General features: G+C 32.8%; 1 protein-coding gene across 2 annotated transcripts; it reads right to left on the bottom strand.

Annotated features, from left to right (window-relative positions):
- Positions 1–617: 617 nt before the first annotated feature.
- On the bottom strand, positions 618–14,294 carry LOC116777360 (mediator of RNA polymerase II transcription subunit 23). Of its 2 annotated transcripts, none has more exons than XM_032670868.2 (17): positions 14,092–14,294; positions 13,772–14,016; positions 13,535–13,667; positions 13,172–13,354; positions 12,228–12,997; positions 11,703–12,103; positions 11,428–11,602; positions 10,721–10,896; positions 10,414–10,532; positions 7,208–7,395; positions 6,855–7,035; positions 6,507–6,652; positions 5,901–6,124; positions 5,238–5,468; positions 4,574–5,018; positions 4,085–4,291; positions 618–3,666 (listed from the first exon to the last, which is right to left on the bottom strand). In XM_032670868.2, the coding sequence occupies exons 1-17, from the start codon at positions 14,131–14,133 to the stop codon at positions 3,528–3,530; spliced, it is 4,005 nt and encodes a 1,334-aa protein (XP_032526759.1). In that variant the 5' UTR covers positions 14,134–14,294; the 3' UTR covers positions 618–3,527. The 2 variants fall into 2 exon arrangements, with proteins under 2 accessions (XP_032526759.1, XP_032526758.1); XM_032670867.2 differs by having other exon boundaries at positions 12,228–13,000.
- Between the last annotated feature and the right edge of the window lie 63 nt (positions 14,295–14,357).

Below are 14,357 nucleotides of genomic sequence, written 5' to 3' on the forward strand. Positions count from 1 at the left end.
GTTATATCTATAAATTATATAATATTAGTATTTTTACGTTAGGATTATTTAAATATAACTGCAATTTTTTGGCTAGAATATTTTTTTATTCGGTGAGTAAATTTGAAATATAAAGAAATTATAAAAATCAGTTTTATAATATCAATTCGGTATTGACTAACGAAACGATAAGAAACAGAATTAATCGAAATCATTCTTCAATTTCTCTGTATTTCCGAAACATATAAAAATTTATGGAAACTATTGAAAGAAGTTGAAGAAAAACCTTTGTTATTTATACTTGATACTACTATTTGCTTATATTTTACCAATTGTTAAATCTCAAAAGGTATAATTACGTAAACATGTTTTAAATGGTAAATGGGATAAGAAAAAGAGTAAGTGAAAAGTGAATCTCATTTTATTACTAGAAATCGAAACATTACTGCTATTATCTAATGAGTTTGTTATAATTTTTAAATACAATATTAAAGTATTAATATACAGCCCATTCGTTTCGTTATCTATATATATATTTTAAAAGCAATACATTAGATGAAATAAAAAACTATGTATGAAAAACGAAATGAAACTGAAAAGTGAGATGTATGGAATTTATAAAATGACAACTACGTGTAAATTTTTAAGCGAATTTTTAATTATGAATACATTGACATTTTAAAATGAATTATTTCTATTGTGATTGTAAAATCATCTAAAATGGCAGTTCATGGTTCACAATATAAATTTTATATTAACAATAACAACATTATCTAAGCTATTAATGGTAGTATAAAATGTGATATTAGAAAATGGTAAAACATGCTAAGTGGCATACCACTTTTATAAACTGTGTAAATGACATAATTGCAATGATCTTAGAAGAATGAGAACAAATAAGCATTATTTCTTCTTTTTATAATATTCTTTATGTAAAGAAGAGTTGCAATTGATTTTATTTTTCACTTAATGACACTTTAATTTTTTATTTCTAATTATCTAAACTATTATAAGAATGACAAACTTATTTTATTTACTGCTATTGTAACCTCAAATTACTCTATTTTATAAAACTTATTGATCACATCTAATCAAAATCTGACCTTAAATTATAACTAATGAGAACATAATTTGCTACAATATGTAGTGTTTAAACTACTCCTCTAATATTTTATTTACTATTCTAAAACGAGGCATATAACTCTTATCTTACCTACATCATAAAATATATGTAAGTAAAAATTTGCATATGTTAATGTAAAGATAAATCTGAGGTCAATTATACTTATAAAACTACTTTAACTATTGCTTACAATTGTATCAAAGGCATTTTAATAATTTATGTCATAAATTAATTGTAAAAAAGTATAATAAAATATACATAATCTATAAAAATGTCAAATCTTTGTTATACAGAAGTAATGTGAGGTCCAAAAAAAAAGCATAGCACATTGTTCTAGCTTTGCTCAGCTTATATCTAGTCATTATTAATGGAAATACTAATAAAAATAGTAACTGTCTTCATTCAAACTTTGATACTGAATTATCAATATAATAAGCGTAGCGTCAAACTAGGAAAGAACTATTGTCTGTTAAGATTTTGTGGCCGATACATCAAAACAATGTGCTACATTCTTATTTATGTACATAAATAAATACCGTTCAAACATTACTCAATTCAATTGTTGAGATAAATGTGCGATTTCATTTGTGTAAGAACATAAATTTGAACATTAATAATTAATTACAGTTTATATATTCAACTTTACATTGCGATTAGCTTCATTAAAAATAGACAATTCTTAATGAAGCTCTGAATACCTAAGTTAGGCAAGATAATAATAGCTAATAAAAAGCTAAGAATCAAAAAGATATATCACTTTTCGTAAAATAAGACTAGTTAATTTACTAACTTTGATAATGAAATATGACTTACATTTTGTTCTTATACTGTTCCTATGACAGATATAAATATTGTGATGGTAATGTTGTGACATTGCAATGCTCAGAATCAATGTGTAATTACCTAAGTTGTATTTGCAAATATGATTTCATAAAAGATTCTATATTGAGACTATATCTTCAATATCTATTTACTGTATGCTTGAGGTGAGAAAACACTCTAGCATTTAATGTTAACTAGGAAACAATGCTAGCTACACATACAATATTTGGTTTATGGTATATAATATGATATAATTGTAATATTGTTTGTATTTATAACAGGTATCTGTGAGTTTAAGGCACACTGATTTTCAAGACACAATATAGATCGATGGAAGTATCATATCATCAGGTATATTTTCAGTGTTCAACAAATATCAAAAATTGATTTGATTGGTAAAAATAATGAAAAAAAAAAGTTTTATTTATTATACATATCAGACAGACCTAGAGAGAATTGTTGCAATAAAAACAACATAAGACGACAAAACAAATATGTACTTATTTCTGTTTTTGTAATAATCAAGAACAAAACCTATGTTCAACTACTTACATCCATCAAAAAATATATTTAAAATCTGCATCTTTGACACTTTCATGAACTTCAACATGTCTGTAACTTTATCAAAATACAATAACTGTCAATAGACAGCATTTCTACATATCTTGTACATTATTATTGCTTTAACTCACTATACTGCGGTCATCAGTTATATTTATATCATTGGATTACTTAATTACATGTTACTCAATTTGTACTAATGAAACCTTACAATGAGTCAAATCACGACAATATTAGTGCTTACATTAATGAAAAAACCATTTGTAAAAACTGTCCTAAACTTAGTTTCCTCCAAAAGCTAGCGCACTATCATACTTATGAATTTTAATTGTGCTAAAACATTGGTCAAATTTATGCCTAAATTATTAATGACTATACCACATTTGATGCCAGCCAAATGTTATCTTAAAGATGTGTACTGTTAGTACTTAAAACATGATGAAATCAATCTGGTATATAAAATTACTTGTTGTGTTTATCTTTATGGACTTAATATAGAAGGCCACATGTATATTGAGTCATGTTTCATAGTTATTTCAAATTACTTGTTAACATTAATTACTCATAATTTGATCATAAAATCTACATCACTTTCTAATAATAAATCGGATGTAAATATATAATATCTGCTAAGAAACAAATTTCTTTACAATGACTGTAACACAAATCATAAGCAGGATATATGAGCCATCTTCAGATTACATGACCCATTACTTCTATGCACAAACCATTAGCAAGATATACAAACCTTCATTACGACACACAACCCTTCGGAAGTATACATAATCGGTCAGCAGCATACAGAAACTATTGTTAGGACCGCAAAAAAACATCAGCGATATACTCAAATTAATAGCATATACACAAACTATCAGAAGTATAACAGAACTCGACCTCCTTGTTGTAATTCACATGTGACATTTTTGTCTCACAACTGTCACTGTCACTGTCAATGTCATAAGTCTCGTTTACTATTCATACTACAGTATTACTCCGAGCTCGAGCTAGAGCTGGACGGAGTGTAGCTGTAGTAGTCGTTCTGCTAGGCGGTATTTATTTGTTCTACGTTTAAGTGAGTAATGAAACGTAGTCTCATTTGTAAAGCCGGTCGTAGCTTTCGTATCACGTTTTCCACTTCATTCTTCATTGTATCGCCAACGAACATGTATTTTATATGATATCTGTTATTAATTAAGGAATATACTGGTAACATTCTATTATTCAAGACAACTTTAATTGGACCTGTAGGAGATCAGAAAAATATTTATATAAAATACTATTTAAACTATTTATTGAACAAGAAAGTCTAAGCAATCTAAGATTTTTCCGAGACCTTTTCATTTATAAACGGCAATTGAGACAAAAAGTTCGGGAAGAAAAATATTGCTTATTAATTCCTCCCGTAGTTGCTTTGTTTGTTATAGGAAGATGTAAATCTGATGAATAAATATCATAACACCCAAAATGGAGGTGAAATATTTTAACTTAATAAAAAGATATGACATAAACAGTAAATTTATGCAAATTCGTTATTATATTTCTATAATGTTTAAGAAAGACATAGTATTTTAAAAATTAATGAATATATAAAAAGGATACAGCAGATCACATATAGGATCAATGTACTGCAAGTGGGTCTGTGACTTGTCTATATGAGCCAGTAACTCATATAACACTATAGTTATATCCATGACAGCTCTTGACAGATCAGTGTTAAAACGCTGTAAGTAAGGACCCATCAGATGACACAGGAATATCAGCTGAACTTCCGTCCTAATTTCCGGGGACATCTTCTCTTTGACGAACCTGGAATGTTTGTTATAAATTCATTATTAAATGTAATCTTAGAGCAGAAAGTAATTTTAACCTTCAAAGGCTGGTAAAATTAATATGTCTCTGTCTATATCTTCGGTTGTACTGTAGTTAATACGCATAGATTTCAACTTTAAAGACCTGATCTTTATGGCTTTGTCAGTTTAGCAAAACAATAATACATACACCAAGGTAAGGGTACTTGATTTAATTATATTTCTAAACAAAGCTCATTCGCTGAATATATTATACATAATAATATGAAAATAAACTCACGTTGGAACTTGCATAATCTGTCCGGGGCCAGCGTGGTACCATACCGCATGCGCTAATGCCAACGTCAGACTGTATTTATTCTCTAACATACATTCATTAGTCTTGGTCAAATTGAATAATTGGAACGGCGTATGCTGGTACGTCCATTCTACCATCTCCGTCCCAGTTATGAGTTCTAATAGCCTGTCATGGACCACGGTCCAGTAAGGATCGGGAAGCGCTGCCATTATGATCCCTATTGCATTAATCCAGAGTTGTATTTTGTTTGCAGGGATCACAACGAAACCTTTTGTGACCACATCGAGAAGGTTGTTTCCGACCGTATTCGGGGGCACCGGCAGGGACATCAGTTCAACACATGTCACGTATAGACAATGCGCTGAAGGATTCGGATATTCATTGAAGCGCCAATCGGTGTTCGGGAAATGAGAACTGCCCATCATAGCTGTATACTGTCAAGGTCTTTACTGTATTAATAAGAATAATATAATTTTTCTCAGAATTATTATTACATTCAGTGCTATAAATTATCGTACGTCTCGCTATTTTGCCACGAAGTGGTGAAATTGTAAGAATACAGGTAGAAAGAACAAATACCGATACATAATTAATGTAATTGATAAATTTAGATAAAATAAATCAAATGCTATAATTTAAAGGATACTATCAACCATACGGTTGATCAGACTTAGATAGTAGTTAAGGTCTGGACTCCACGCTTCAGTTTCGCTGCCAAGGAAAGTCTGGAAGGCTTCTGTTGTAGCCCAACCTGGGGCCCGGACTTCTTTAAGGGAGCCTAATACAGCCGTCACCAACTTGCGTTTCAGTAATGGCTTATCTCGTAGCTTACTCTCGTAGTAGTGAAGCGTGTTGTATAGAAATGTTACTGGCCGGTCTGGAGTTTATATAATAAATTATTTTGGCTGATGGTCATTTTAAACGCTACCCCTTCCCCCACCTATTGGTTATATTTATTAGATGATATGGAGGTAAAAGGCAGCTTGTGTGCTGTTGAAGATAATAATCCGTCTTTATGAAAAACTTTATAGCAAAATGCTTCTATCCAGATAGATCCATATCCATATAATTAATGGGAGAAGTAAAATGTTAGATGATATTTTGCTAATGAAATAATAAACTTCAAAACGTATTGCTGTCGCGGATGTTTATCAGTCTTTATAATTAAACATTGTATACACAAATTTCTTAAATCTGAGGACAAATGTTTTGTTTAAACGAAAACGAGGACACTGAAAATTTAAAACTAACTATAAAATATAAGGAATATTTTCATTAAAAACCATAAAGTTGAATGTAGAGAACTAACCGTGAAATTTGTACAAATAACCGAGATGTTCCAGCAGTTGTTCCAGGTTCTTACTGACTTGCGGTATCTCAAGATGTCTGTGAACTACGATGTCCAACACAGGTATGAACCTGAGACACACGTTGCTGAGGTAAACAGGAATAGGGCCGCCGTACGCTCCGCTCGTTTCTTCAGGTGCGAACTTCTCTGGATACTTCCGGTGGAAGGCTGAGTGGCGTTCATACCTAAAAATTTATAATATATCAACCCTAAGCGGTTTACACCAAGCTGATGCCTTTGCAAAAATTTCAAGATATTATTAATATTTATTTATGAGCTTAAAAAGTAATATTATATGTGTTATTTAAAAAAAAATATTAAGGGATACAGTTGAGTTATGCCCTAAAAGCTGCAGCTCAGATTGCCTTTTGAAATACATTTTTGAGACATTTGTAATAGGAGCTTTTTAAAAAATTGTTAATTATCTTTGGCCTTCCAGCACACAAGACATCGAAATTAATGTTTACAGAAATTTCGACCAATACTAAATATACCAGAATGTAAGTGTTCTAAATGGTGATATTCCCGTATGAATGTTGAGTTTAATTTATTAATTAATATGCATACCAGTTGTTTTGCTTCCAATGTTCTGGAGAGTTTTCTTTTACGAAATCCTGTGCTCTGTTTCTAAGTTCCGATCCTTTTAGGAGTAGTAATTGAATGATATATAAGCACACTTGACTCTCGTTGCCGTCCGGGTTTGGGCGCAGTACCTGAAAAGTGTGGCACAAATTACAATTTAACGTTTTAACCAAAACATATTATTCACATCTTGAATGGACTAGTAGTTTCATAGTCGAAAAGTGGTTTAAAGTGTTAATCTAAACAGATTATGAGCCATTTGAAGACTACAGCATTTTAACATCAAATTTACGTTAAAATTATTGAGCAAACAAAAATGTGTAACATACTCACAAGGCAGAGAACAAGTCTGTCAATGGTGACGATGTTGTATTTCCATATGATATCGTTGATTGCGTCCACACACTTGTTGATGTGGGGACCCCCAGCTGGATTTGTTACCTCAAATACTAAATAGTCGCAGAACTTGCGTAGGTGAGCCGACAAAGCTCTAGCACCAATACGTTCAAGGATCCTGTGCGTAATGAACAGTGTTACCACCTTAAATAACCATACAAAAAACTTTCTTCTTTATGGATAGACGTCTATAATTTCGATATCACTGAATGGTTTAATAGACAAGTATGTGTAATGTAATGTGGAGTTCTGAGACTCGGTTACTAATATATAGTATAAAAGAAACTTACTTGAAAGCAATGGGATTAATTCTGTTCGTTTCAAATATCATTTTCCATAGCAAGCATAGGAACAGCGGTGTTCCAGGAACAGAGAAATGTGATATAATATCATTGTCGTTCGCCATTGAAGTCCACTTCCTGTATTCTTCTTCTACCGATTTTTTTAAAAGTTGCTTGTTTTCTTTTGGGGCTGGATTCTATATCATAAATAGAAATCTTTAAACCATTACAAGACTCAGGTCAAAAATAAACTTTAACTTGAGTCAAACAATAAAGACAAAAGAAGTGACACAGAATTGTCATTTCCTAGCAGAAAGCCCGATAGGTGCAAAATTACGTAGTCGGTCCCATAATGAACTAGCCCGATATAGTTCTACGCGACATGTCGCTACATGTTTGGTTGCATTAAATAGTACGTTTATCGTATACTTAATATAAGAAACACGCATCGATACGAAATGCTTAGTCTTTGTTTAGCGCCTGCTAATTATTATTCAAATGCCTATTTGAATAACGAGACTTGCGTATTTTTTTTAAATGTTAAAAACTGAGTTTTGAAGTGTCATAAAGTTTTTGTTTAAATAATGTTCATTCCCTGCGAAAAAAAGAACGATTGGATGGCGAGTATGATGAGTCTGCCCCGTCCTGTAGCACGGTGAAAAATTTTGTGAAAGAATTTCGCCTCGGGTGAGAAGACATTAGCCACTAGGGTCAACCTGTGGAAGTCCTCAGTCCCGACACGATTGCTGTTATCGAAGACGAGATTCCGAGTAACCGCTGTTTGAAGGTTAGAGATATTGCTGCTAGGTCGCGGGCTTTCTAAAGATACTGTTCATCGTGCGATCCATGAACATTTTCACATGAAAAAGTTAGTGCAAGATGGAGCCGAAACTTTTTTCAACGATACAGAGACTGGGAAAAGTGCGCAGCCATTGGAGCTTTTGGATCTTTGTGGCAGAAATCCAGAGATTATGATCGAGCGGCTTGCGTCTGGTGATGAAATTATGATCTTGTATTATGATTCACAAAGCAGGCGCGAGTCAATTGAATGGCGTTATAAGGGTGAACAGCCCTCTAGAAAAACAAAGATGCCCCACAATCGACTAAAAAACTGATGTGCACAATCTTTTGGAATTTCTAAGTCTTTTGACTGTGGATTTACAAGAACGTAATGCAGTCGTGAACGGTGAATATTATACGTCTTTAATATATAAATTACGAGGCAAGATAAAGGAAAAGCGAAGAGGCAAGCTGTCTCAAGGGGTCCTGTTGCTCCATGATAACTCCCCTATTTTTATCGCTGGTGTTTCGAAGGATGCCCTTTGCCAATGCGGGTTCACGTAAGTGAAACATTCACCTTAATATTATTTATTTCCAAATTTAAAGCGTTTAAGAGGAAGAAAATTTTCAAACCATGAAATTTTTGTGAAGTGTCAATGTTGTGATTATTTTTATAAAAGTTTAGAGATGTTGATTCACAGATATCAGAAGTGTGTTACTTTTCATTGTGATTATATTGAAAACTAAAATTCGCTTCGGTTCATTTCTTTCATTAGCTCATAGTTAGGTCAATTCATTATGAATACAATTTTTAATTACATGTAGCATCTGATACCTGAGAACTGAACGACGGTAAAAGCTAGCCGATATGTTTACGTTTACTGTAGACACGATCACTAACCTATTGTAAATGTTTTGTCTATCAGAAAATAAGTAAGGTCTGGGGGCCCTAGAATCTTGGACTATATTGATTCGTGGCCGCCACATGGCCACGTATTATAATGTTGACGGATCAAAAGCTGAATGGATCAAAGTATTCTAAGAGAGGTGAGAGGAATCTCACAATCAGTCCTGGTTTTATGGAATTATCTATTTTTTACTATGAGAAACCACTTCCAGGAAAAAGTATAGCAAAATCTAGAACCTAATCCTTTGCAAAGAGTACACACCTTGATCATTTTCAGACTTGCTAGTGGACTTTAATTTAGCAAAAGGTGCCATTTTGGACACTTGAAATTTCGAATAAGTCAGATAAAGGTCGTATAAGTTCTCACTATAAAGGCTGACATGAGAAAAGACTAATACGTTAAAGTCAGCTTTATGTTGCAACGTGACGATGCTCCTATTTTGCTAAACATGGTTCTTTGTATACCTTTCTTTATGCATGAAAATGATTTTCGAAACAGTTTTATATCGAAACATTATAAGAAATATTCAACATTTTTAATCTTCCTTTTCTCGAAGGCGTACATACTGGGACACGGTAAACATTTTGTGCCATAATAAACTAAGAGATTGTATTACCCACAATTGGTTAACTGGATGGATATTTGAAGACTGTGCGAATTTGTGTGAGACCAACGGCAATCAAGTGATATTGTGAGCTCCAACAAAGCACTCCATGAAGTCTGGCGTGCATGTTTGGCTCGTAAGTAAATTTCGCAAAGCATGTAATGAAATTCGATGTGAATTAGTTAACTTCCTCCAAACGACGTATGTTCATTTAAACTGCCTTTGTTAGTTATGAGGATATTTCTATAATATTTATTGATGGCATACAGAATTCCATCTTCATATGATACTCATAATAACACTTTGAATTAATTTGTTTAACATTTGAATAATAAAACTGTAGGAATCCTTTCTTCATCTACGATCGTCATTACGCTCTGTTCTAGTTTAGATGACTGATTGATAAATATATTTACACTAATATTACAAGTATTAAAATTTGAATATTAATACAACTGATGTCTCTAAGGAATAGTCCTTAACAAACATATATATCCAAACATAGGTTTGACGAAACTACTTTGAATTGTTTTCATGTCCCTTCGCTATTTTGATAGTCATTCGTAATTGTTCTCTATAAACGCGATTTTTAATATTCTTCATTGGAATAAGCCCCAATTTTCCAGCTTACAGCATCGAAAATTGGACGACAAACATGTCGAAAAAATCTTTAAGCGAAACACCTAATAACTTTAAGTGTCTAAGTTTTCGATTCAAGTTACACAAATTATGTCAAACGTGTTTTATTTTGCTTATGACTTATGATTTCTTCATTTGACAGTTTTTAATAGTGACGTATCTACTTGTCTTCAAAATATTATGAAAGCTTATTTATCGATATTTAAATATTAGGAAATCTAGACTTATAAAACTAAAAGAACGTTAAAGATTACATCATAGGCAGAACTATTTAAATTAATTACCTGTGAGAAGAATTCGACTAGTACAGGAGGGAAGCATTGCAGCGTGTGTTGAGACCACATATGGGGAGTGTTCGTCATTATGGTCGTTAGTATCTCCTTCACTGCTGCTCCATCATTACCTAGGATTATAAGAAAATTAGAACATAAATCATATGTTATATGAAAATTAAACATCAATTAACGTTAAAAGATTTCCTGTGAATAATGCGCCTGTTGAATTCTTAATAGCAATATAGTAAGACAGTATAAAAAAGCTCCTACTACGGGCGTCTACCAAATCTCGCCATTGAGCTCGAGGAGGACTCACCTGTTCCTGTCATATAGATTCCTCTGGCGAGAGTGAGGACCAGCACTCTGTTTAGTTCTTCACTCTCGCTGCTGACAACTACACAGGACTTGGGCTCGGAAACCACACGCGACATCTGCAGCTGAACGCCCGAACTGCCCAGACTCGTTATTAGACGGAGCGCTGTACTCTCGAAACTGAAACGAATAATGTATTTAGCAAAGCAATTAACATGTAATTTATAAGTGGTTTGCATTTAACAAACCAGGCTTCTGTAATATGGATAGTTAATTTATAGAAAACTAGTTTTTGCCCGCGACTTCGTCGGCGTTAATTTCGGAATTAGTAATATATGTATAACCGACCGGGAGAACTCTATTCCGGCCTAGAGGCCGTAAATACTCAGACATTGTAATTTATTAATTTATTTTTTCTTTTTCGATCGAACATCAAATATCCTGTGTCCATCTCCTAGTTCTAAACTATCTCCCCGCCAATTTTCAACCATATTCCAACAGCAGTTCTTGAGTTATAAACAGTGTAACTAACACAATTTTCTTTTACATATATAGATATGGAAGGCACCCAAACTTGACATACAAATATTATAAATAATAGTATTTTTATTTAAATGTTTAAAACATGTCATTAATCATTAGACACTGTTTACGCCAATAATTATCATGATAAAGGAAATGGCAAATAGATATATAAATTTAATATCAAACCATAATTGCAACTGAGTCTGGTTAGCCTGAGGGTAAGCTGCGAGTGAGTTGATATTAGACAGTAAGGTAACTCTATAGTGAGGTTGAATGTGATGTATCCTGTATGAGAACATGTCCAGCAAGTTGTGAAGTATACCCCACGCGTGGGATTTGAATACATTCGGCAGAAGTTGATCTGGAAGACAAACGATTGTTAAGAAAAAGTAATGAAAAAACATATTTAAAACAGATGTTAGGGTTTAGATAGAAATATAAAACATAACCATACTACTCACTAATAAATCCTTTAATTCCAAGTGACTCAATTTCAGTGTAAACAAGAAGACGGCTATATGTCTCAACTAATGCTGGTGCCATCATATTACTGCCAGGTATTGTGGTTTTATTTTGAGCCAGCTTAGCCACATGTGTCACTATGGAATGTATTAATGACATTTTGCAATGCAATGTAAGACTATCCAATATACACATCGATAAAGGTACTGTTGGCAGAGGAGCCGCAGGGTTTCCATTTGGCATGGGCTTTTGATTGCCAAATAGTGTTTCTATAATGATCCCCATAGGTCGGGCATAATACTCTTGGTTAGTTGAATATGCATTACATAGCAGAGCAATGCGATAGTCTGCACCCATTAAAGTTGGTGTGTTGTTTGATGTCATCAGGTGTTGCAGGAATCTAGAATGAGTAAATGATAACTTATTAATATTTTTTTATATATTAGATAAATAAAGCATTATACTAGAGCTGTAGATAAATCAGTCAAATGGATGTGTGAAAACAGATTATCCAGTACACTTACTCATATTGTACCTTCAAGTTTTGTGGCATTATCATAGTTTTGTGTTCAGATTCAGCTTTTTTTAACAAATGCATCCAAATACACACAACAGCCATCTGATGAGTGCAATGAGCTTTTGTATAATCAGGCATTGGCAATGCTTCCTTCTCTGGATAAAGCAGTTCATGCAATTTAATTATGGGTAAAAAGTTAGACAGCGGATTCCGTTGTATGCTTCCAGATATAAATTGTAAAAGAACCCACATAAGGTGATCCCGTCCTTTCTTCAGATCACACCCAACAAGTTTATTATGTAGACCCATTACTATGCTAGGGAATGATGCGAACCCAATCAGGATTAAATATATCACTTGTGAGGATAAATGCAACCAGCACCAATGCGTAGATGGCATTTCATCATCCTCATTCTCTTGCTCACTCCTTTCCATGGGTAAAATCATTAATTCCACAAGCTGGTCTTCTAATGCTATACATCTTTGTTTGTGCTGTTTTTGCAAGCCTAGCATAGAACACATCATATCCCTGGAGTAGGGCTGCTGAAGAACATGCCTTAGTAATGATATTTGAGGCTTAAGTAATTCATCATCATAAGGCAAATTGCCTTTTAGAGAGAATTTAAGTGTTGTTGGATCTAACCGCCATGGGTTTACCAAATGGTCGGCATATCCAGAAAATTCTACCACGGGCAACATTTGTGAATGACCAATAATTGATACCATTTGAGCGCAAGGCTTGAAACTTTCAACAAATGTGGTAAGTAGTTTAGCCAGCTGCTGTAAAAAAGGCAGTGTTGTAATTACTTAACTAAGGATAATATCTATATAATTAGACAGAGTATTATCATGTTATAACTTGAACATTTTGATCAGTCGTTTTAAATAAAACATTATTATGTGCTGTCTAAGATTAACTTTTTTTATTGTAAATCATTTTAACAAACATACCCAGTGTGGCCAATGATTATTATCTGGATAGTCCTTTTGAATTTCAGTGACTATGAAATATGCAGGCAAGAGTGATGCATTACGATCAAAAATATACTCAATGACATTACACAATGCTCTCATTTGAGGCATTGTGCTGGAGTTGAGTCTTACTGGTAAAGTTTGTGCTTTTTCTCTGCAACCCTGTTAAAAAATAGTGTCATGTTAAAATAACAATATAGAAGTCATAATAATTAATTTAAAAAGAATTAACATTTTATTCAGTTCTATCACTTCAACATACTATGATATTTTTTATTGACAAAAACATATTTTGTGACTATACTTAAAAAAGAAGTTTTTGCTATTGCAATTGTAACATACTTTCATAATTTCTCTAACACCCTTGTAGTCAACACCACCAATAACTCGTCTAACTAGATTGAAGCATTCAATCCAATAATCACTATTTTTGTAAACCAGTTTCTCGCTTGTTAATATACAATCGCAGAGCATTCTGAAAAATTTTATAAATTTTGTTGGTAATACTCTTGCACATTTAATTTGTATCAATTTAAAAAGGGCTTTTTTTTAATTTTATTTGCATATTGCAGATATTACCTTGCTTGAAGTATATTAGTGTTTACTAAATTCTCAAGTAAACCCAGCAGCTGTTTCATTTTATATCTGTTTGTGAGGACTGCAGTCAAAGTAAGATACTGACGGATAGCTGATTCTTGCACCTCCGCACTGGGACTGCTCATGATGGAACATAGCTTTTTCTGATATATGGATAACCTCTCACTTTCCTGTTCTGGTTTGTAAACCAGAAAACAACTGAATGCTTCCTCCACAGCCTCTACCCGCTTAAATAAATGGTTTCAAATATAATTACATTATTGATATCCAGAAGTCAAAAACACCATGATGTTAAAACTTACCAAAATTTCGTTTACAATGTTTGCTACTTGAGAATCCGTCATTTTATAGCAGGTTTCTAGCTTTTTTGAAAAATATAAGCATAATCAATTAGTAACTGATAAATTCCAGAAGTTATTAAAATCACTTTTGTTTTAATACACACAACATTTTATTTTAGAAAATCACACAATAAATAACAAACCGAAATTAACATTACAAGACAGTATAGTAAAAGGTAGAGCACAGATTATATTTCATTATTTTACTGTTTAGCATTTTAGTGTTT

This window comes from Danaus plexippus, chromosome Z, assembly GCF_018135715.1.
Source record: "Danaus plexippus chromosome Z, MEX_DaPlex, whole genome shotgun sequence".
Lineage (NCBI taxonomy): Eukaryota > Metazoa > Arthropoda > Insecta > Lepidoptera > Nymphalidae > Danaus > Danaus plexippus.